General features: G+C 38.2%; 1 protein-coding gene across 2 annotated transcripts; it reads left to right on the forward strand.

Moving 5' to 3' along the window:
* The first annotated feature begins 1,768 nt into the window (after positions 1–1,768).
* Positions 1,769–7,538, forward strand: LOC131273639 (endogenous retrovirus group K member 6 Env polyprotein-like). 2 transcript variants are annotated; one of them, XM_071208401.1, is made up of 3 exons: positions 1,769–1,889; positions 3,226–4,662; positions 5,203–7,538. In XM_071208401.1, exon 3 carries the CDS (start codon positions 5,539–5,541, stop codon positions 6,979–6,981), a length of 1,443 nt encoding a protein of 480 aa, XP_071064502.1. In that variant the 5' UTR covers positions 1,769–1,889; positions 3,226–4,662; positions 5,203–5,538; the 3' UTR covers positions 6,982–7,538. The 2 variants fall into 2 exon arrangements, with proteins under 2 accessions (XP_071064502.1, XP_058133227.1); XM_058277244.2 differs by lacking the exon at positions 3,226–4,662.
* Positions 7,539–22,414: the final 14,876 nt, after the last annotated feature.

Genomic DNA, 22,414 nt, shown 5'->3' on the forward strand with positions numbered 1-22,414 from the left:
TCATTTGTCTTGATTCTTTTTCTGATGACAGAATTTAAGCTGTATGCTTCTCCGTTTCCCATCTATTTTGCCCCTTGGGATACCAGGTTTTACTAATCATATCTATTACTCTGTGATCGGGCTCTCTTAGCTGCCCTTCAAGTCTTGTTGGTCATGATCATTGTTACCCTGACCTGTGTCAGTCAAGTGCTGCCTCTTGGTCTCATTTCAGGGTCCCTTTCACCAGCTTATTTCTTAATCTTTTCCAGTGCCTTTAGGTGGAATATAATCACCTGGCAGGAATTCCAGTGGTGCATGGTATATCTCCACTTCAGAATGCCCCAAATCCTGAGCCATTTAATCTCTTCCTCCACTATGCCACAGCAGTTCTGGCATTTCAACTTTGTTCATCATGGGTCATAGCTTTTTCCATATGTGTGTTCTTTATACATCTGTAAATTCTCTGATACTCCTTCCTTTAGAGAGTGGAATCTTTCATTTCTCTCTCCTTGAATATAATAAATATTTAGTGACTAATTTATAATAGAAATTGGCAAAAGTGCTATGTGACTTCTGAGATTCTTTCACAAGAAGGGTTCAGCTTTTGCCTGATTCTTTGTCTTTGTACAACTGCCCTTGGAACCCATGATATAGTGAGGAACCTAGGTCACAGGGAGTGGCCACATGTGGGTGTTCTGGCTGATTCCTCAGTTTTGGCCTTCAGCTTACCTGCAGCATCAAGTTCAGACATAACTTAACAAAACTTCTGGTAATTCCAACTTCTGGCCTTTAAGCTGCTTCAGCTAAGGCCCAGATATTAAACCATGCCCACTATGCCCTGACCCAACAGTAACCTTGAGAGATAGATGATTCTTATTGTGGTGTTGCAGCAAAGCCAGAAGTTTTGAATGGCAGAAAGACCCAATGGCTTTTGGAGAGGCAGAGGAACAGATTTATTATGTGTGGGCCCCCAGAGGAGAGGCAATCTCCAAATTCTGAGTCCCTTTTTCAGTTTGCATGGGTTTATATAGCACTTTATGTGGGATCAGCATGACTTTAGCTTACTGGCTAATGCATTGCTAGGTGAAATTTTCCAAGGGAGGTTACAGAAGCAGAAGGCAGGAGCAAGATGGTGCATTTGTAGGCTGATTTACAGAAGCGGGGGGCAGGAGTGGGTTGTTAGATTGCAGAAATAGGGGGCAGAAGTGGCTCATTAGATATTTTTCTGCAAGATTATGCTTTTTATTTCTCAAAATTTCCCCCCTTTAACACCCTTATAATATTTATAAGACATTACTAGAGCTAAGTGGGAAAACAACTTAGGGTAGTAAAGCATTTTACAAAACACAAATACATTATTAAGATTAGTGTGGGAAACAAAGGCATGTTGTTTCCATGGAAGCAAGTTACTTCCTTGACCACTGAGTCAAGCTGTCCCTTATGATTATCAGTGCGGAGCACAATCTTGGCTGGGTCAGCACACCTGCAGGCAGAACAATACCTAGAACAGAACAACCTGGGTAACAGGATTTATGAGTATAGTTACTGATTCTTATAATAATAGTTCCAGTAAAGTTTGTTGGGTTTTCATCAATCACTAGTTAATATAGTATGAAGTAAGGGTAATAGGTAACTTGATTTTGTGCTGAATGTCACGTAGGTTAGAGGTATATATACTAGCCCCCCAACTCAGTAAACTTGTCTGATGAGCTTGAGAGATCAATGCTCTCAGATCCCCTGAACCCAATCTCTCTTTGTCTTTCATTCCCGATACCTCGGGCCACCGAACAAGACTCCGAGAGGTGGCGCTCAGACGTGGGGCCCGAGGCAGAGGATTCATCAAGACATGGCAGCGTAGGATCTTCCACCTCTGGATCGGGAACGCGGAAAGCTGAAAAGCCTTTTTTAAGGTAAGGAGCGTCGAAATTAATTAACCCGGGTAGATTGCTGCTTCATATTATTAAGTTTTGCTTTCCGTTAGCATCAGGGTATGGGTAATCAACCAGGACGCTTGGAAGAATATTCACAGGTTTTGAAAACACTGTTCCACAGTGTAGGCGTCACAGTTAAGACTGCAGATTTGTTAGAATTGTTTGCTTTGGTTCAAAAGCATTGTTATTGGTTTCAACTGCAAGGAAAGAATTTGATGAATGTTAAGCAGTGGAGGCAAGTAATGAAAGAATTGCGGAGAGCATATCAGAAAGGAGAGAATATACCTGTATCAGTTTGGGCCTTAGGACAGCATATTGCTGCTGCATTAGATTCTTTGCAGTCTGACAAAGAGGATGAGATTGTTCTTTTCTCAAGGGAGGAAAGGGCTATGAATGATACAGGTAAAGATAGGAATTTGGAGGAGGATCAGGAAGAAGAGGAGTTATTTGAAGTTAGAGACACAAATCCGTTCTTAACTAAATCCATGTCGGAGCTAAATATTTCTAAGGCAAACATATATCCTATTTTGACTCATGAGGTTCCTTCTGCACCTCCAGAACCTGGAAAAGTACCTAGTGGACTTTTCTCTACAGACCTGCCTTATGTTCGTAGCAGCTTTAAGCCAAATCCTGTGCCTGTTACTCCATTAATGAGATGTCTTTTACTGGGATCTAGTCAAGGTGAGCCTCTGGCTATGCAAGCTGTAGTAGTTTTTCCTGTAACTATTCAACAAATTCCTCCTGATGCTCAACACCCACAAGGGGGTGTCAAGTTTCATCCTGAGCCAAAAACTTTTAAACTATTGAAAGATTTAAAATGGGCAAAGATACTAAATAATGTTCTTGTTAGTGAAATCAGGCTTGTAAGAAAACTCTCTGTTAAAGTGTTAACTAAGATAAGGAAACTATTCTGGCAGCAACTCTGCAACACCCCTGCTGTCTACATGACAATGTAGCTGTGGGCTAGTGGGGGTTAATAGAGTTAAGCCACTGAAAAAAGAGAAAAACATGGCAACATTGGTGTTCTGTTTTATTTCCATGCTAATTCTAATTGGGCTTATTTAACCAAGATAATAAAATTAGTACAAAATTTTTATCAAGGTTTAAAAAGGAATTTTCAGTTTTAAATCAATAGTTTACTCCTGAACTTCAAGTCTCAGTATAGTCTTACAGAGTAATAATCCAAAAATGTGTGTTAACGGTCTATCTAAACTGCTAAATTAGAGTTTTAACTACATTTATGCTGCTCAAGTTATCTTAACTGATTGCTGATAACTAATAAAAATATTTCCAAGCACAAGCTTGCATGTTACAGGTAACATGGATTCCAGAAGAAATCTGAAGAAGTGATATTTAAAATGTGATATAATGGAGAGCTTAAAAGCAGCTATACCAAGAAAGTAAGAATTATGAGTTAATTGTAAATTGTATGTTTCTGTTACTGTGTTGTTGATTGTTCTGTGTTTGTTCATTCAATGTCAGTGTATATTTTGATACCTCCGGATGGTAATATAAATTAATAAAAATTTATAAAAGAGCTCTATTCAAATGGCCAAAAATTAAATAAGTGCTTATATTAATACATAAGTTTAAATGTTAATAAGATCTCTACAATGATAAAAATTGTGAGTCTTGATTAACAAAATTACTATAAGTCTTTTTATAAAAAGTTGTTCTTGCCTAGATTGAAATGAATAGCTTATTTTTCTTCACAGGATAATATGAAGGATGTAAAACTTAAATGAATATTAAAAAGGTTAAAAGTTTGTGAGAATGCTAATTGAAATTTAATAAGTTTTTGCAAAAAAGTGTGTTTTGCCCTAAAGTAGGATGGCTAATTTTCATAAACTCTTGGAACTTAAATGCATGTGGCAAGTTATAGAAAGTATTGTGGTTTTAATTATTATAAAAGAGTGTGTGTCACAAAAACAACCTCTTATCATAGATTAAAGTAACAACACTGTAGTATGCAGCAATCCCAAACACTGCTAGTTGCAAAAGTTAATGTCCAGCTGTGTTGCTATCACTTTGTTTTAAAACTTGCTAAGACTTTCTTTAGTGTCATCTTAGACAGATCAAGCCAGCTGCATTCCTCTATCTGTAAAAAACGCAACAATAAACTTCTGCGGTGCTTTTCAGGGCTATGTACATAGCCCAACTATCTTGTACAGTATTTAATATAGTAATAGTAATAAAAAAGCAGCATACGTTACTTCTTGAAAAGAACAGGCTTGGCAGACTCCATTCACGTCTGCTCAGCGTACTGAACTTGCTGCCATCATTAAGGTGTTAACAATATTTAAGGAAGCTTTGAATATTGTTTCTGATTCTGAATATGTATGCCTTACTGTTAAGCATATTGAAACGGCTCATATCTTTGTTACTGATGAATTATCTCAACTTTTTGCTGATTTGCAACATCTCATTAGATTATGACAGCATCCTATTTACATTACACATATACGTTCTCATACATCTTTGCCTGGTCCTATGACAGCAATTAATGCTCGAGCTGATTTATTAGTGGGGTGTTTACAAAGTGCTCGTGATTACCATGCTTTAACTCACATTAATGCTAAAGGCCTGCGAAATAAATATCAAAAGCTTACTAGACTACACGCGCAGGAAATTATTCGTACTTGCCCCACCTGTGGACCACTGACAGCAGTGCCTTTTCAGGCTAAAACTAATCCCAGAGGCCTGACTCCTAATCAATTATGGCAGATGGATGTTACTCACATTCCATCCTTTGGTAAATTACAATATGTTCATGTTTGTATTGACACTTATTCTCATTTCATGTGGGCTACTGCTCAAAGTAGGGAATGGTTTCATCATGTTCGCTCACATCTCTGGTCTGCTTTTGCTGTGATGGGATGCCCTCTAAAAATTAAAGCTGATAATGGACCCTCTTACATTAGTAAATCCTTTGCTTCCTTTTGTAAAAAATATGCTATTGAACATGTTACCAGCATTCCCCATAATCCTACAGGTCAAGCTATTGTTGAAAGATGCCATCATACTCTCAAGACTATGCTTTTAAAACAAAAAGGGGGAGATGATGGTATGATTTCACCTAAAGATCAATTGGCTAAAGCTTTATTTACCTTAAATTTTCTTAACATTTATGATTCTATGACACCAGCTGAATGTCATTTTGGACATTCTCAAAAATCCACAGAAATTGCAGACTCTGAGAATCAACCAGTATTTTGGAAAGATGTTTTAAGTAATGAATGGAAGAAAGGCAGGGTTAAAGTATGGGGGGGAGGTTATGCTCTTATCATTTCAGAAAATGGAGAAGAAATCTGGCTTCCGGCAAAAAGGATTAAACCTAGGACTGAAGAAGTGGCGTCTTCTACACATATGGATCCTACTGATAGTGAGTGAAACCGGCAATGGTAATGGTAATTACACATATTGGGCATATATCCCTAATCCCCCATTACTTCGAGTGTTAACCTGGAAAGATCCTTCTTTTCCTGTCTATTTGAATAAAACTATTATATTTCCTGGACCCGTGGATGATAGGTTACCACTTAAGCCATGAGAAGAAGGACAAAAGATTTATAATCTCCTTTTTCCATTTGATTTCCGACCTCTTTGCATTGGCAATCGCCCACCATGTATGGCTGTGAAAAATAGAACTATGATCAATTTTAGCCATAATAATACTAAATCTTTAGTAACTTTATTCCCATCTTATCAATACCAAGAATATAAGTATCCAAGTTATAGTTGTCCTAAGAGGAATGCTGATGATATGCAAAGATGGTATGAATGCCATATGGGAAGAGGATCTGTCGTTTTTAATGATTCCTATGGAATAGTTTGGGAAAGTGCCCCTATGGGGAATCCCAACAAATATAAGGGCAGATTTATTTGGTATGGTATAAATAGCTTGGGACAACAAATTAGTAATATGCAGTATCCCTTTCATGATTCCCTTGATTTGGATGAGAAAGTAATTTTTACCAAAAATAATAGTGATTGGAAAAATATAGGGAAATGGGTTCCTTTTCCATGGTGCAATAGCACTGGAATCCATGATCAAAAACAAATACGGAAAGTCTTCTTAGGAGTGGCATTTACTTCTGAATGGAAAGGTAATAAAAGTATGGATGGACAATATTTACAATTAGATCAAATTCATCATTTTCAATCATGTGTCAGAGACCCACATGTGTTCGTGGTAGGGAAGGCTACCATTACTGAAAATGCTTTGTTCTATGAGGATGGCGCTTTGTATACTTGCTTGTCTGAGAATATCTTACAGAATGGAGATATTATCACCATGGCTCGCCGAAGACGAGGAGTGTGTATCCCGGTGAAAATGAATCGGATGTGGCAGTCATCCCCTGAAAGTCATCTTCTTTTCCACCTGGCTCAAGGACTGTTGAAACGATCTAAGAGATTTCTGGGACTTCTCATAGCTGGCATTCTTGGTCTCATTGGTGTCATCACTGCTGCTGCCACTGCTGCTGTTGCATTGCATGAGACGGTGCAGACCCAGCAATACATGCATGACTGGCACAAGAGTGCAAGTGACTTATGGCATAGTCAAGAGCACATTGATGAAGGACTTAATAACAGAGTTAGTGATTTGGAATCTGCTGTTTTACACTTAGGAGATCAAGTTTATAATTTGAATTTGTTAAGAGGATTGAAATGTGATTGGAATGAAAGTAATTTTTGTATTACTCCTTTGGATTATAACATGTCTATGTTTCAATGGAATAAGATCAGAAATCATTTGTTAGGACACAAAAGAAATATGTCATTAGAAATTGAGGAATTGCAGAAAAAGATTTTAGAAATGTCTCATAATCAGATATACGTAGATAGTGATAAGGACATCTTTAATGATTTGATTTCACATTTAAATAAGTTTAATCTTGTTGATTGGTGGAAATCTCAACATTTCTTTTCTGCCTTAGGAATAGGGATATGTGTATTAATCCTGTTGCTCATGGTTGTCGCTTGCCTGGGAAAAGGTGTTTGCCAGAGATTGCACCGTGTGGACACAATGGGACAAGCAAACAACATAGTACTTGCTAAAACTCTACAATAGTACCCCGAAGTCAGTGCGCTTGGCTGGTAGTCAGTGATGGGCAACTTGGCTAGCCTTTCAGTCAACCTAAGACAGGGACGTGGCCTTTCGCTGCCACGCTTCCCCATGACGGGTAAGGCTGATTGCGCGTAGCCTCGACCTAAGACAGACACAGTCACCCTGACTAAAACAAAAAGGGGGAAATGTGGGAAACAAAGGCATGTTGTTTCCATGGAAGCAAGTTACTTCCTTGACCACTGAGTCAAGCTGTCCCTTATGATTATCAGTGCGGAGCACAATCTTGGCTAGGTCAGCACACCTGCAGGCAGAACAATACCTAGAACAGAACAACCTGGGTAACAGGATTTATGAGTATAGTTACTGATTCTTATAATAATAGTTCCAGTAAAGTTTGTTGGGTTTTCATCAATCACTAGTTAATATAGTATGAAGTAAGGGTAATAGGTAACTTGATTTTGTGCTGAATGTCACGTAGGTTAGAGGTATATATACTAGCCCCCCAACTCAGTAAACTTGTCTGATGAGCTTGAGAGATCAATGCTCTCAGATCCCCTGAACCCAATCTCTCTTTGTCTTTCATTCCCGATACCTCGGGTCACCGAACAAGACTCCGACAGATTAGTATTTTTTTTTTTTTAACTACATTCCAGTCTCTGGGAATTGTCATTGTTAGTTTAGTCCCAAACAGTAAGCTGAGCAGTCTGAAGAGGAGAAGGAACCACAGGGGAAAGGAGTCCATCTAGTTAGGTGATGATGAATCTTGATGATACTGGGCAATTTGGATTTTCAAGGGGCAGTCAGGTACCGGGTGAGTTGTCCAGTCATCTTGCTTTTTTATTGTTGTTGGAGTATGCTCTTTTAACTCTGGTATGATGAACCCAAGGGGCAAATCCTGGAACTTTTGAGAGCAGTGGGGGTTACAAGGATAACAGTATGTGGGCCCATCCAGATGGGCTGGAGAGGCTCTATTTTCATTTTTTATCTAAAATAGATTTCTGGGTATGTGTGTGTGTACTGGGTGACCTAATTGGATGGGATCCCAAGACAAGACAGTTTTGTATATTTGGGCTAGGGATTTTTTTTTAACTGCTGGAGGGTAGAATCCCAGCCAGCTTTGCTAGGAACCTGAGATTTCCTTTAAAGGTTTGAATAATTGGGGTGGTCATTTAAACAGTGTTTCAAAATGTGAATTGCCTGAGGATCAGGGTGTGCCTCTGACTTTAAGGAGGGCTAATGGAAGCAGATTTACTTAGGGGAGACCTTTTTTTTTTTTTAACAGAACTTGGCTAAGGTGGTTTTGAGGGTTTGATTCATGTTTTTTACTTTCCCTGAAATCTGGGACCTATATGCTGTGTGGAACTTTCACTTAATTCCTAACATTTTTGCTATCTCTTGGATGATGACTGCTATGAAAGCTGGGTCATTGTCACTGCCTATGAATAAGGGTATCCAATGCTGGGAAATTATTTCTCAGAGCAGAGCTTTATTTACTTTCCTTGCTTTTTATTATGGGTGGGAAAGGCTTCACCCCAGCCACAGAAGGTGCACTTTATTACTAGTAAGTACTTATACTCTCAACTTGGTTTTATATTTGTAAAGTCCATTGTTAAGCTTTCAAAAGGGGTAGTTTCTGTGTATTGCATGCTGGCTGGGGCCTGGGGACCTTGGAAGGATTTGTTTTTTTTTTAGTGCAGTTCTGGCATTGGTTGTTAAAGGTGGTGCAGAGCAAGGCCATCTGGGCAATGTAGTAATATTTTCTGAGCAGAACTTTTAAAGCAGTTTTCCCAGGTGGGTGAGCTGAAGGTATTGTTGAGCAAGGGTGGTTTGTTAGATTACAGAAGCAGGGGACAGGAGTTATTCATTTTATATTCTCCAGCAAGGCCATGTTCTCATGGGCTGATTTACAGAAGCAGGGGCAGGAATGCCATTCATTAGATATTTTTTCTGCAAGGTTATGGTTTTTATTTCTCAACATTTTAGGCCAACAAATCCTGTAATAATTTTTTATGTAACAAGAGATACATCACTGTTTGAGAAGTCATCTTTTCAACAAGTTTGTACCATGTCCTAGAGTCCTTGCCAGAATGTTTAAGTTTGCATCTTGGATGATTGCTCACAAATCAATAAGATTTTCTCTGTCAAATTTTATATCCCAACTCCCTTGATCAGGCAACCTCATAATCCAGCTCTATGCATACTCCCCCAGCTCCTGCCAGTATACGCTGGCTGTGTCTTTCAGTTCTTCGAAGGGCAAAGGGGCTAGAGTTCTTTTTCTACCTCAGCAGGCCATCATGTTACAAACAAACTTATGCTAAGTAACCATAATTAATATGCCTGGTATCCAGTATGCAATGAGATGTAAACAGTAGAGTGGGGGCAGGAGTAAGAGTACTGGCTCTCAGAGCCATCTGAGAAGTCAAAAATCTTTCATGGTGTCTCCCCAGATATCATCAACCCACATGTCATCAGTATTCCAGATTTTCCCAAGTGGGACTCCAAAGTTGGTATAACAAAGCTGCCTTGGTTGGTTGTTTTATTGTCTTTTGGGATTCATTCACTCAGAATATTAACACTTGGGTTTAGTTCTTGTTTTTCCATCTCTCTGAGGCAGAAGAGGACTTCTTTGTTATGCAACCAAATAGGCTCTGTGGATTTCAGTTATCTGTTATACGGCATCTGTTATCCATTACCTCTCTTAAGAATATCAGTGGTGCTGAGCAATAGCCATCTAAGATTTTTATCCTTCCTTGTAGCTACTACTTATATGTCTCAAATGCCTGATACATTGTCTGTGGTATTTTCCCTTTGACTGGTATAATCCCTTATTTTTCCACTTGTGGAAATTTAACAATTAGACCACCACTTTGTGCCTGGGGTTGTCAACATCCCACCCTGTGGTGAGTGATGCAGCTTCAACTCTTCTATCACTTGCTTACTCAGGCCTTTCTTGGTACCAATTGTTGCAAGACAGTTTCTCTCCTAAGGCAGACCCCATCCACACTAAAGGATCAGCTCATTCAGGATTCCTTCCATTTTCCAAGGTCACCTCCTTCCTGGTCAGTGAGGCTAAAATCTAGGGCTGTTTTGAAAAGCAATTGAGTTATCCTGTGTTAAGGCATGTGGAAAATGTGTGGCATATTCCATGTTTGTGGGGACATCTGCAGTTGCCACATCAGGAATACAAGGCAAAGAGTTCATGCCAAGGTGCCAAAGACAACTTCACAGCAAGGCTCCTGGGACATGAGGTAGCTGCCTTGGAGATGCATACCTTGCCCCATGTGTGCGAGGCCCTTGTCCTGCCAGACATGCAAGTCACCTCGAGCCAGGTCCTTACCCAGTGCCTGCGACCCAGTCTCCCTCATTTTTTGAAGGACAGTTTTCCAGAGTAGTGAATTTTTGAGTGGCAGATTTTTTTTCTTCAGTACCTTGATTATATCAAAACACTACCTTCTCACCTCCATGGTTTCTAATGGCACTTAGTCTGTGAAGAATTACTTTTCTCTTGCTGCTTTCTGAATTCTCTCTTTATCATTGTCAATTGACTTTCATATTACTAAGTGCCTTGGAGTAGGTCTATTAGGGTTTATTATATTTGCAGGACATTGAATTTATACAGGCATTTATGTCCTTCATAAGAGTTGGGAAGGTTTTGGCCATTATTTCTTCAGATAATCTTTAAATGCCTTTCTCTTCACCTTATGGAATACACATAATGGTATGTTTATCTGTTTTGTGCTATCTGTTCTGTGTTATTTTTGCTATATGTTCTCTGTGTAATTGTGATACTTTTATATTAGAATATCTCACCTACTGAAAACATGTGTCAATCCAGAAAGGAGGATCTCTCCAGAAAATGCATTTTATATTTACTTGGACAGCCAACAGAAACTAGATTTAGCAAGTGCACCCTTTGCTAGCTGGCATTCTTATGTGGCCTAACTCTCTTTTTTCCCTTGGGGACTGCTTTTGTATGCATCAGTGTTCAGAAGCTTGTCTTCCACACTGCATCTCTGTGGACTCTGGTCCCTGTGTCTTCATATGCATGGGTTTCTAATTTGCTACTCTAAGTGGCTCTCTCTTCTGTGGTTTCAGTAAGACCCAAGCTACATTGGTCCAGGATAAAAATTTCCTACTTGATGTTTTACATTTTCTTTTATTGAAGATTTTCAGAGTCTTCTGTCTCCACCATTCTGAAGAATTCAAGCATGTGTGATTTGTTCTTTTCTTTACTGAATCTCAGATGAGGTGTTTTAGAGCATGTTTTATGTCACCATGTTGATGACATCATCTCATTTCCTTTACTTTTTTTACTTTTATTTACTCACACTGTCTATCCAACAATTACCTATTCTCTGTTCCCCTTAAGCCCCAAACAATGATTGTCTCCATCGTATGCCTGTATCAATGGATTTACTATTTCTAGGTATACCTTATAATTGAAATCCTGCAATATTTTATCTTAGGAGTCTTCTTGATTTTACAGCGTGAAGTGTTTTTAAAGTTCTATCAAGTTGCAGCATGCCTCAGGGCTTCAATCTTAAGGCTGACTGGTGTTTCCCCTCACTTAGGTAACATATTGCACTTATCTATTGTTTTGTTGATAGACATTTTAGTTTTCAATTTTAGGTCCATTTTCTATCCTCTTTCCCCCTTGCTTTTGTCCATCTTGCATTTTTGTTGGATGTTTTTTCACAGTGTAGACATTTTTATATATTCTGAGTCTTTATACATCCTGAGTCTTTATCTGATATTGACTTGCAACTACTTTATACCACTCTATAATTGGCATTTTACATTCTTGATAATGTATTTTATTTTAAAAATTAATTTTTATGAAATCAAATGTATTTGTGGTTTCCTTTGTTACTTGTGTTATTGGTGTCATATCTAAGAAACCATTTATCTAATATAAAGTCATGAAGATTTGTCCAAGGTTATTATCAAAGTGTTTTTTTTTTTTTAATGATTACCTGTTACACTTAGGTTTTGGTCCAATTTCAGCTTATTTTTGCATAAGATATTGTGAAACTTTGAAGCTTTACATGTATCCCAGAAATAAAATTTTCTTGAGGCTAATTCATTCCTATGGATACAGAAGCCTTTGATTAGATAATATTCCACTACAGACATTTGATTGGATTACTTCTGTAAGGTGTCCTTATATGAGTCCATTATAAAAGGAGGACTAAAAGGAGAGATGCAGAACAAACACCACACAGAGAGAGAGAAGGAATGCAGGAGCTCAGAGAGGAACCCAAGACAGAGGAAGACACAGATGGGGCAGCCAGACACTGAAGCAATGTGCCTCAGAAGAGAAACAGAGGCCTCTTCATAAAAATATGCCTGCTAAAGTTACTTCTGATGAGGCTTTTGATAGAAATAATAAGTGAGTCAAAGCAAATTGTAAAGAAGGTGATCCTTGCTTTAAAGTGTCTGAGAATTTGGGAAAAATGACTCCTCCTTTTAGATGGAAAGCAGAATATGGAACTGATGAGCCTCGGTTTTTAGCTGAGAAGATTTCCAGATTAAATGTAGAAAGTGTGATCTGCTTTTCAATTACTCCAAAAACAAGATGCTGTAATGCTGATAGAAATTGTACAGAATTTGCAGATAATTTTGGATAATATTGACATTTTAGCAATATTAAGATTTCCAATCCAGGACATGGCATGCCTTGCAATTTACTAAGATTTTAATTTATTTGAAAATTAAAATAAATTTTCAATATATGAGGCTTTTATGTATTTACTTAAATTTATTCTACTTTGTTTTATGCTTTATAAAGTTATTATGAATGAAAATGATTTATTCTTATCCACATTGCCTAGCTCATTGCAAGTGCACATAAATGCATTTGATTTTTGAGTGTGAATGTTATACTCTCCAATTGGTTGAAACTGTTTATAATCTTTAGTAGCTTTCATGTGTATTCCTTTTATTTTCCCTATTTATGATGATTCTGTCTGTGAGTAGACATAGTTTCATTTCTTCCTTTCCAATTTATACATCTTTTACTCTTTCCTTGCCTACATTTTCTAGTCATATCAGTGGAGAGAGAAGGCATAATTGTCTTGTTTCTGATCTTAAAGGGAAGGCTTTATTACATACCCCATTGAGTGTTATGTTACCTGAGAATTTTTATAGATGGGATATATGATGCTGAGAAAGTTCTAAACTCTTCAGAGTGCACATGGATTACTCTATGTCATATTCAATTTTTATGACATTTGTTGGCTAGGCTAATGGAACCCACTTGTTTGGTCAAGCAAACCCTGGACTAATTATAATCCAACCATATTTTATGGACTTTAATCATCAGTGACTTGATATAACAGATGACTGATTAAATCTACAATAAGCTGAGGAGACTGCCATCAGTAATGTGTGATGTTTCATCCAATCAGTTGAAGGCCTTAAAAGAAGAAGTGATTTCAGCATTCAGAGAAAGAATCCCTACCTCTATTTCAGACAACCAGTGTCTCCTGGGGAACTCATTGAGGACCTTCACTGTTGTCACTGGCTTTCAGTGTGTCATATGGAATTTAGATGTGCACATCCCCACAGTCATGAGAGACAATTTTATACAATCTCATACTATATATATATACACACACACATACTGTAAGGTCTGATTCCTTGGAGAACCCTAAATAATACAGCTTAGTACTTGGAGTGTTTCTTGAGAAGTGGAAACTTAAATTATGAATTGGTTCTGGAACTCTTGAAATTGGTCCTCTACTCTGATTAGTTTTAAAGTCAGTAATGACTCTTTGCAATAATCAGAGTCCATTGACAGGGCATAGCATGAGTTGGCAATAATGAAATGCAATATATCACCACCGGGTATAAAGACTTCTATGCTTTTAAGATGTAAAGCTCTGATGAGAGCATTTTTACACATTACCAGAGTTTGTGAAGTTTTAAGTTACAGTGGTGTTGGCTGACTTCCTAAATATGATGGATACAATTACAAGAAAAATATATGGGTTGAAGTCTTCAAATTTGCAATTAAGCACTTCATGAATGATATGAAAGTTTCTATGTATGCTCTGAAAGACAACCTTGGTTTGTGCAGCTGCAGCTATGAGATGACTCTATACAAGACCCAGAGTCTCATTGTGCAAGTTACAGAGCTAAAGCACAAAGTGAAACTTAAACTTTGTAGGGTGTCCTCTGTTAAACTGAAGGCTTGATTTGAAAGAAGTGGAATCCTGATCATTGGGAGAGAGACATATGCTGAGACTTTGCCAAATAAACCTGCAATGGTTTGTCATGAGAAGACAACTACCCAAGCACCTCCCTGCCCATAGGAGCTGAACACCCATCCTCCAGCCTACATCAAGTAGTCAGCCAGCCAACTCCCAGTATGTACCAAGGAGTCCTGACCTCTTCCCAGCACTGAAGAGATGACAACCCAACCCCTAACTGAAGAGATTAATCCTTTCTCACTAGATGGAACTGAAATGGAATGCTCTGAGGTAATTGTACATAAAGACACATTGAATGCTTCTCCTTACCCATCCCCACTAATGTCTAGTTATAGGTCTGGAAAAAAAATCCTGAGTGGATTGAATTCTTAACTCATACTATAAAGCTATCATTGCCCTGAAAAGAAGACTGAGAAAGAAATCACATGCAAAAAAAGCAAATTATAGACCAATTTCCTTTATAAATATAAAAATTAAAAAAAATTGAACAAATTTCTAACAAAGAGAATTGAACAGCATATTATAATAATTACTTATAATCACCAAATAAAATGCATCCCTTGAATGGAAGTGTAATTCAATGCAAAAAAACCTATTCAACCTAACACAGAATATACAGGGCAAAGGAAAATTAAACCACATAATATGCCAAAGATTCAAAAAAGCCTTTGAAGTAATCACACAAACTTTTGTCATATAAAGGTATTCCACCATTTTATGTCTCTCGTCTATTTCTAGCCAAAAATTTTATTTCATTATTGATATCTCCATTTAATTTTCACTTTTTACAGAATATTTCCATCTGATACCTACTTATATCATTCCCTTATCCCTTTTTTCCTTGATAGCCCCAGTTGGATTAGACATCCTTATTCATCTTTTTTTAATTTAAAAAATGCTATAGATTGCATAAATATTAATTGAAAGTATAGGGAATCACATTTCCCCCACCTTTACCCCTTCCCACATTTTCATCCATTACAACATCTTTCATTAGTGTGGTTATTGATGAAAACTTATTGAAGCTTTGCTACAAAGTATGGTTTATAATTTACTTTGTTTTAAACTTTGCACTACACAGTTTTATAGGTTTTGATAAAATGGAAACTAGCCTGTATCTGACTTTGCCATATCATGCAGAACAATTCCAATGTCCCAAAATGCCTCACTTTAAAATTACTTTTCCTTCTTGCTCTCCTCCGAATCTCTGGGATGAGTGTTATCATCACCATCCTTTAGTTAGTTGTCTTGATGAGTCCAGTGCATTGGAGCATGAGTTGGCTGTAACTCTGCTGAGATTCAGTTTAACTAACATTTAAACAGATGAAAGATTTAAGTCTCTGGGACACATATTTAAAAGGTAACATGCTAATTATAAGTTCAAATAAAAGGGGCATATGAACCATGTGTAGGAAATTTTAAAAATGAGTCCAACTTTAATAAACTTGGGAGATAGCTTATTTTATATTCCAAGATAATGTCCACCGACAGTGTCAAATTCCTGGGATTATCTGTCCAGTCTATAGGGTCTAGATGGCTCTAGAGTTCTCAGGAGAACCTCCCCCTGCTTGAGGCACTGTTTAATGGGCAGTCAGTGAGATTCTCCTAAGACATGCATAAATATAACCTCTAGAATGATATACTGACTGACTTTGAAACCTATTAGCCAAAAAAATTATCATTTGTATTTAATATTTTCCCCTTTAGGTCAAGGTCTTTCTCCAAATTCATAAATAGTTGGTGAGAGGTAATAAATCCTCAGTGCCAGGGAGGATTGTTACTGACAGTCATGTCCTATTATGGGGAAAATTAGCGCATTTATATGCTGAGGCTGAATTAGAGAGGGGCCACAGTAGAGTAACAAGGAGACTTTAAGGAGTTATCACTTAGGTAATATATAATAGAAAGTTAAGTTTCAATTTCACAAAAATTAAGTTCATAAATACAAGCATCACTTTTAAGGGCTAAGTTTATAGGTCTGTTCTCCATCATTAGGCACTGCCCATGTACTCTAGAGAATCTTGCCACTCTATTAGAGAATGTAGCAATAATGCTCAGGATGAAAATTCAATATTCTTTCAGTTCTTCTCCACCCACTGAGACAACACTTCATAACTACTTGAATACTTTCATATTATACAAAGGCATGCCCTAGGTGCATCCTTCCCCACATATTCCCCCACCACTTACACTCTGAATCAAAGTTTCTCCCCTGCCAGTTGTTTCTCTTCTGCAATCCAAAACCTCTCCAAAAACAAGGCCAAAAAAACAAATAAATAAAAATAATGCAAACTAGAAAATAAAAATTGAAATAAAAATATATAATTAATTTTTGCATTATTCTTTCATTTATGTAGGATATGTTATCTTTTATGTACACTGAAATTTTCTTCTATATATTCCCCCAGTGTCTTATTTTTTTCACCTTATTTTGAAGGTAACGGAAGTCACATAGAAAATATATGGTATTCTCCTATACTCCACCCTACCCCATCCCTCTCATTTTCCCTACAAATAATATCTTATATGAGTTAGGTGAATTTGTTAAAATGGATGAATATAGAAACACTGCCATCAACCATGGTCAAAGATTTACATTAAGGTTCACATTCTCTTCTGTACCCTTTTATAAGTTCTAACAAATTACATAAGGGCCTGAATCTGTTACTGCAAGACCATGCAGAAAAATTCATATGCCCTAAAAATGCCCCATGTTCTGTCCAATCTTTCCTTCCCCTCCCCTTGGAATCCATGGTAACACTAGGTTGCAATTTTTGAAGAACAAGATTCATAGTTATATACATTCAATTGAGGGCTTGACACATTGGTCCATCTTCTTTTATTAGGCTATGTGTATGTTCTCATGAGATTCTTGCCCCTCTTTTTGAGAATGTATGACTCTGCGGGATTGGAGTATAATATTTTCTTATTTATTTCATAGATCTCCTCATACTGAATAGCAACCTATGACGTGTTGAACACTCATATTCCATAGACCCATGCTCCAGGTGAACCTTTTCCCACATATCCCCAGATGCCCAATACCCTGCTCCAGTAACCCTCCTCTACTGTATTTGCTAAGGGATCATCCTCAATACTGTAAATTTAATCACAACCTTCAAGTCCCAAGAATCCTTCCTCCAACCCTCCTCCCAGTTCCATATCTAAACCAACCCAAACCTCCCACACCACTCACCCTCACATTCCATCTCAGTCGACCCTACTGACATCCCTACACAACTATAACTCCATCTACACACAAACCACCCCTTACACTTTATGATAGGTTATGCCTGCATTGAGTATCAGCTCAGCACACTCTACTCCCTTTCTGTCTCCTGATAACTTACATCCAGACTCTAGATCTGTGTGTCTGCTCAATTTGCTTTGGTCATAACAATAAGGTCACATAATTTTTCATTTAGTACCTGGCTTACTTCATTCAAGATAAGGTCTTCAGAACACTATCATGTTATCCCATGTGTCAATATTCATTCCTTAATACAACTGAGTAATATTCCTTTGTATGTACATACCACAATTTGTATATATATTCATATATTGATGGACACTTGGGTTGTTTCAATCTTTTGGCAATGGTAAATAATGCAACTGCAAACATTGGTGGGCATATACATTTATGTCCTTGTTTTCAATATTTCTGGGTATATACACAGCAGTGGGATTGCAGGATCATATGGCATTTTATAGTTAGCTTCCTGAGGAAATGTCAAACAGTCCTCCACATTGGCTGCACTATTCTGCCTAACTACCAGTAGTAGATGAGTGAATTTATGATTTTTCTGCTTCAAAAGAGATGATCATTTGATTTTTTTCTTTCAGTCTGTTAATGTGATGTCCTACATTGATTGATTTTCTTAAGTTTAAACATCCTTACACACCGTGGATGAACACCAACAGGTTATTGTGTATAATTCATTTGTTGTGTTGTTAAATATAATTACAAAGTATTCTGCTAAAGATTTTAGCATCCATGTTCATTAAGAGAGATTAGTCTCTAGTTTTCTTTTCTTGTTGTGTGTTTATGTAGCTTTGGTATAAGGTTGATGTTGGTATCATGCCAACATCAGAATGAGTTAGACCATGTTCTTTCCAATTTTATTTTTGGAAATTTTAAACAAGATTGGTTTAGTTCTTTCCAAAATGATTGGTAGAATTTTCCTGTGAAGACATCTAGTCCTGGGCTTTTCTCAACTGGGAGGTTTTTGATGACTAATCCAATCTTGCTATTTATGTTTGGTCTGTTGAGTTCATGAATTCTTTCATCAATGTAGGCTGCTTGTATTTTCTAGAAACTTGTCCATTTCATCTAATTTTTACATCTTCTTATCACACATTTTTTCCAAACATCATATGATATGTTTTACTTTTGCAAGATCAATGGTGATAGCTCCTCCCTCATTTTTAAATTTTTTATATTTGCATCATCTCAATTATTTTTAATTCTAGGAAAGGGTTTGCCAATTTTATTAAACTTCTCAAAGAATCAGATTTGGTTGTGTTAATTCTTTCTAAACTTTTTATTTTCATTTGCTTATAGCTTTGCTCTATGCATTTCCTTTTTCCACTTTCTTAGTAGGAATTTATGGCTATAAATTTCCCTCCCAATGCTGCTTTTTAAGCATCATAAAAGTTTTTTTTTTAATTTAATTTTTTTAAAAAATATTACATTCAAAAAATATGAGGTCCCATTCATCCCCACCCCCCCACAGCAACACTCTCTCCCATCATCATGACACATCCATTGCACCTGGTAAGTACATCTCTGAGCATCGCTGCACCCCATAGTCAATGGTCCCATCATAGCCCACACTCTCCCACATTCCATCCAGTGGGCCCTGGGGGGATCTACAATGTCCCGTAGTTGTCCGTGAAGCACACCCAGGACAATTACACGTCCTGAAAATTCCTCCCCATCTCATCTCTTCCTCCCATTCCCTGCACCCAGCAGCCACCATGGCCACCCTTCCCACACCCATGCCACATTTTCTCTGTGGACATTGGATTGGTTGTGTCCATTGCACATCTATGTCAAGTGGGGGCTTAGATTCCACATGGATACTGGATGCACTCCTCCTGCTTTCAGTAGTAGGCACTCTAGGCTCCATGGTGTGGTGGTTGACCTTCTTCAACTCCATGTTAGCTGAGTGGGGTAAGTCCAATAAATCAGAGTGTAGGAGCTGAAGTCTGTTGAGGCTCAGGCCTGGCTATCATATTGTCAGTCCAGAGATTAAAATCCCCTAAATATATCTTAAACCCCAGCACCAACTACAATTCCAGTTAAGTAGCATGAAAGTCTTGTGAAAAGAGATCCCATCTGAGTCCAGTTCCATCATGCAGAAACACCAGCTCCAAAGAAGGGCCATCTGATATGGCAGTGAACTCCATCTGCCATGACCATAGAACCCGTGGGTATCTTTATCCCTCAAAAGAACCAATATCTGGGGTTGTATCTACTTTATCTGTCTCTGAGACTCTGCTCAGTTGTGCATAAGGGCAATCCTTCTGACAAACTCCAGACTCTTTTTTAGAGACTCGTAGCCATATAAACTCATTTATCCTTTCCATTTCCCCCTTACATTAGATCAAACAGCATTTTGAAGTCATGTTATTATATGTAGACAGGGATATTCTGCTCATCTGCATTCGTTTAATTCAAGGTCATTTTCTAGTTGCATCTTCAGCTGGTATTTGGTAGTGATCCCTCCGTGCCAGGGAGGCTCATCCCCGGGTGTCATGTCCCATGCTGGGGGGAATGCACTGCATCTACATGCTGAGTTTAGCTTCGAGAGTGGCCACATTTGAGTAACATGAAGGCTGTCAGGAGGAAACTCCCAGGCACAATGCTACTCTAGGCCTTGTTCTTATTGCAGGTGTATAGGCTCACAAGCATAGCCATTAGTATCAGGAGCCCACTGTTGGACCCTCATTCCTTCCTGGTTCTTACCGTTGCACCTGGGGGACTGCTGTTGCTCCCCTAGGGACCACGACAGAGCCCCCCTGGCCAGGAACCCAGTTCCCCCCCAGATGTTGTTTTGAATTGTTTCCACTATGAATATATCTAAACATTACCATGCACCCTGGACATATGCCCTGTATAACTCCGTGTCAACCATATATAGCCTGTCAATAACATCCCATATCAGTATTCCTCTGCCGCCATTGTTGAACCACTCTGTGATCCAAAACTTCCTGTAAAGTGAATCCCAATATAATGTCAGTTTCCCTTACTAGTAAAATGGAATATAGCGATGAGTTTAAAGGTTAAATCTAGAGTACATATTGATTTGGAAAAATTTCTACATCCTATCTTTTTCTTTTCTTTTTTTCTAATTATTGAGCTTCTCTTCACAAGAGGCTTAGATCACAGTAATTCATATATACAATATAGAGTACTCCCACAGATCCCCCATAAAACCTTTTCCCTTCCACAGCGATAATCTTTTAACTTATTCATATCATATTTCCTGAAACTGATGTACAGACTCCAAAACAATAGCTTTCAAACAAGGTGACATCTGTGCTTACAATGTCGTCCATACTTTAGGATACACAGTTTTCTAAATTTTTTAGTTATCCTATGTTTTACATTGTGGTTTACATTATTAGTCTGTCGTCCCCTATATGTTTTTGGTGTAATATTACATGTTTTATATTCATCCTCATGTACTCTCACAAAACTCCTCTCTTGCCCCCACATTTACCTTGGTTCCATCCATTCAATATCCATTTTCCCCTCCCCTTGGGGCCCACAGCAACAGCCAATCTCCATTTCCTGAGAAGCCACGTCCAGAGATAATTGCAGCAGTGTTCAGGGCCTGACTTGCTCAACTGCCCTAATGCCCTGGGAGCCACACTTTCTCTCGAGAGATACAGTTCTCTCTATGTGATGGCATTAGTCCTCCCCAGGATGTGGGTCCACCCCAACTCTCACTTCTTAGGTCTCTACCCAATGGTACAACCCACCCTGTCAAAATGAGCCTTCAGCCATTCCCCAGGAGTCTGTCCTGCATCAGACCATCGCCTCTGAGCATCCTAAACAGGTAACCCTCTCAATTATATTTTGATACAATTTTCTCAGCATTTTACTCTCAACCAACACCTGACACTGTCCTAAGTTCTTATGTTACCCCTCCCTCCCCCAAATTTTTGGGCAATATTACACCTCCACCCATCCTCAGCCCCCCTCAAACCCACAAAGCCCCACCTGAAGGCAACCCCTTGCACCCATTTTATCCCTTCTTTGTGCTCATACTTACCGCCGCTCATCATAGATTCCACCCCTGCAGACGTCGGCTCACATCCTTCCTTCACCCACCGATTTCCTGTAAGCCTATTTTCCAGTCTCTAGCTCTCTGAGGCAACTTGCTTATTGCATATCATTGAGGTTATGTAGTATTTGTCCTTCAATGCCTGGGTTGCTTCATTCAACATAAGGTTCTCAAGATTCATCCATGTTATCACGTATGTTTGTAGTGTATTTGTTTTTACAGCCAAGTAGTTTTCCATTGTGTGTATATACCACATTTTATTGATCCACTCCTCTGTTGATGGGCATTTGGATTGATTCCAACTTTTGGCGATAGTGAACAATGCTGCTATGAACATTGGTGTACATATATCGGTTTGTGTCCTTGTTTTCATTTCTGATGGGTATATACCCAGCAGTGGTATTGCTGGGTAATATGGCAAATCTATGGCTAGTTTTTTTGAGAAACCACCAAACTGTCCTCCAGAATGATTGGAACCTTCTGCATTCCCACCAGCAGTGGATGAGTGTTCCCCTTTCTTCACATCCTCGCTAGCATTTGTATTCTTCTGTTTTTTTCATAGCTGCCAATCTTATGGGAGAAAGATGGTATCTCATTGTAGTTTTGATTTGCATTTCCCTGATAGCTGGAGATTTGGAGCATTTTTTCATGTGATTTTTAGCCATTTGTATTTCTTCCTTGGAGAAGTGTCTGTTTAAATATTTTTCCCATTTTTTAAATGAGTTGTTTATCTCTTTATTTTCAAGGTATATGAGTTCTTAATATATGCGAGTTATAAGTCTCTTATCAGATATATGGTTGCCAAATATTTTCTCCCACTGTGTGGGTTCCCTTTTTATTTCCTTCACATACTCCTTTGAGCTCCAGAAGGCTTTAATTTTGAGGAAGTCCCATTTATCTATTTGTTTTTTTGCTGCTCGTGCTTTTGGTGTG

This window comes from Dasypus novemcinctus, chromosome 16 (assembly GCF_030445035.2).
Source record: "Dasypus novemcinctus isolate mDasNov1 chromosome 16, mDasNov1.1.hap2, whole genome shotgun sequence".
Lineage (NCBI taxonomy): Eukaryota > Metazoa > Chordata > Mammalia > Cingulata > Dasypodidae > Dasypus > Dasypus novemcinctus.

Excerpts from the sequence above, each read along its gene's own strand:
- LOC131273639 (XM_071208401.1), top strand. The coding sequence starts at position 5,539 with ATGGCTGTGAAAAATAGAACTATGATCAATTTTAGCCATAATAATACT.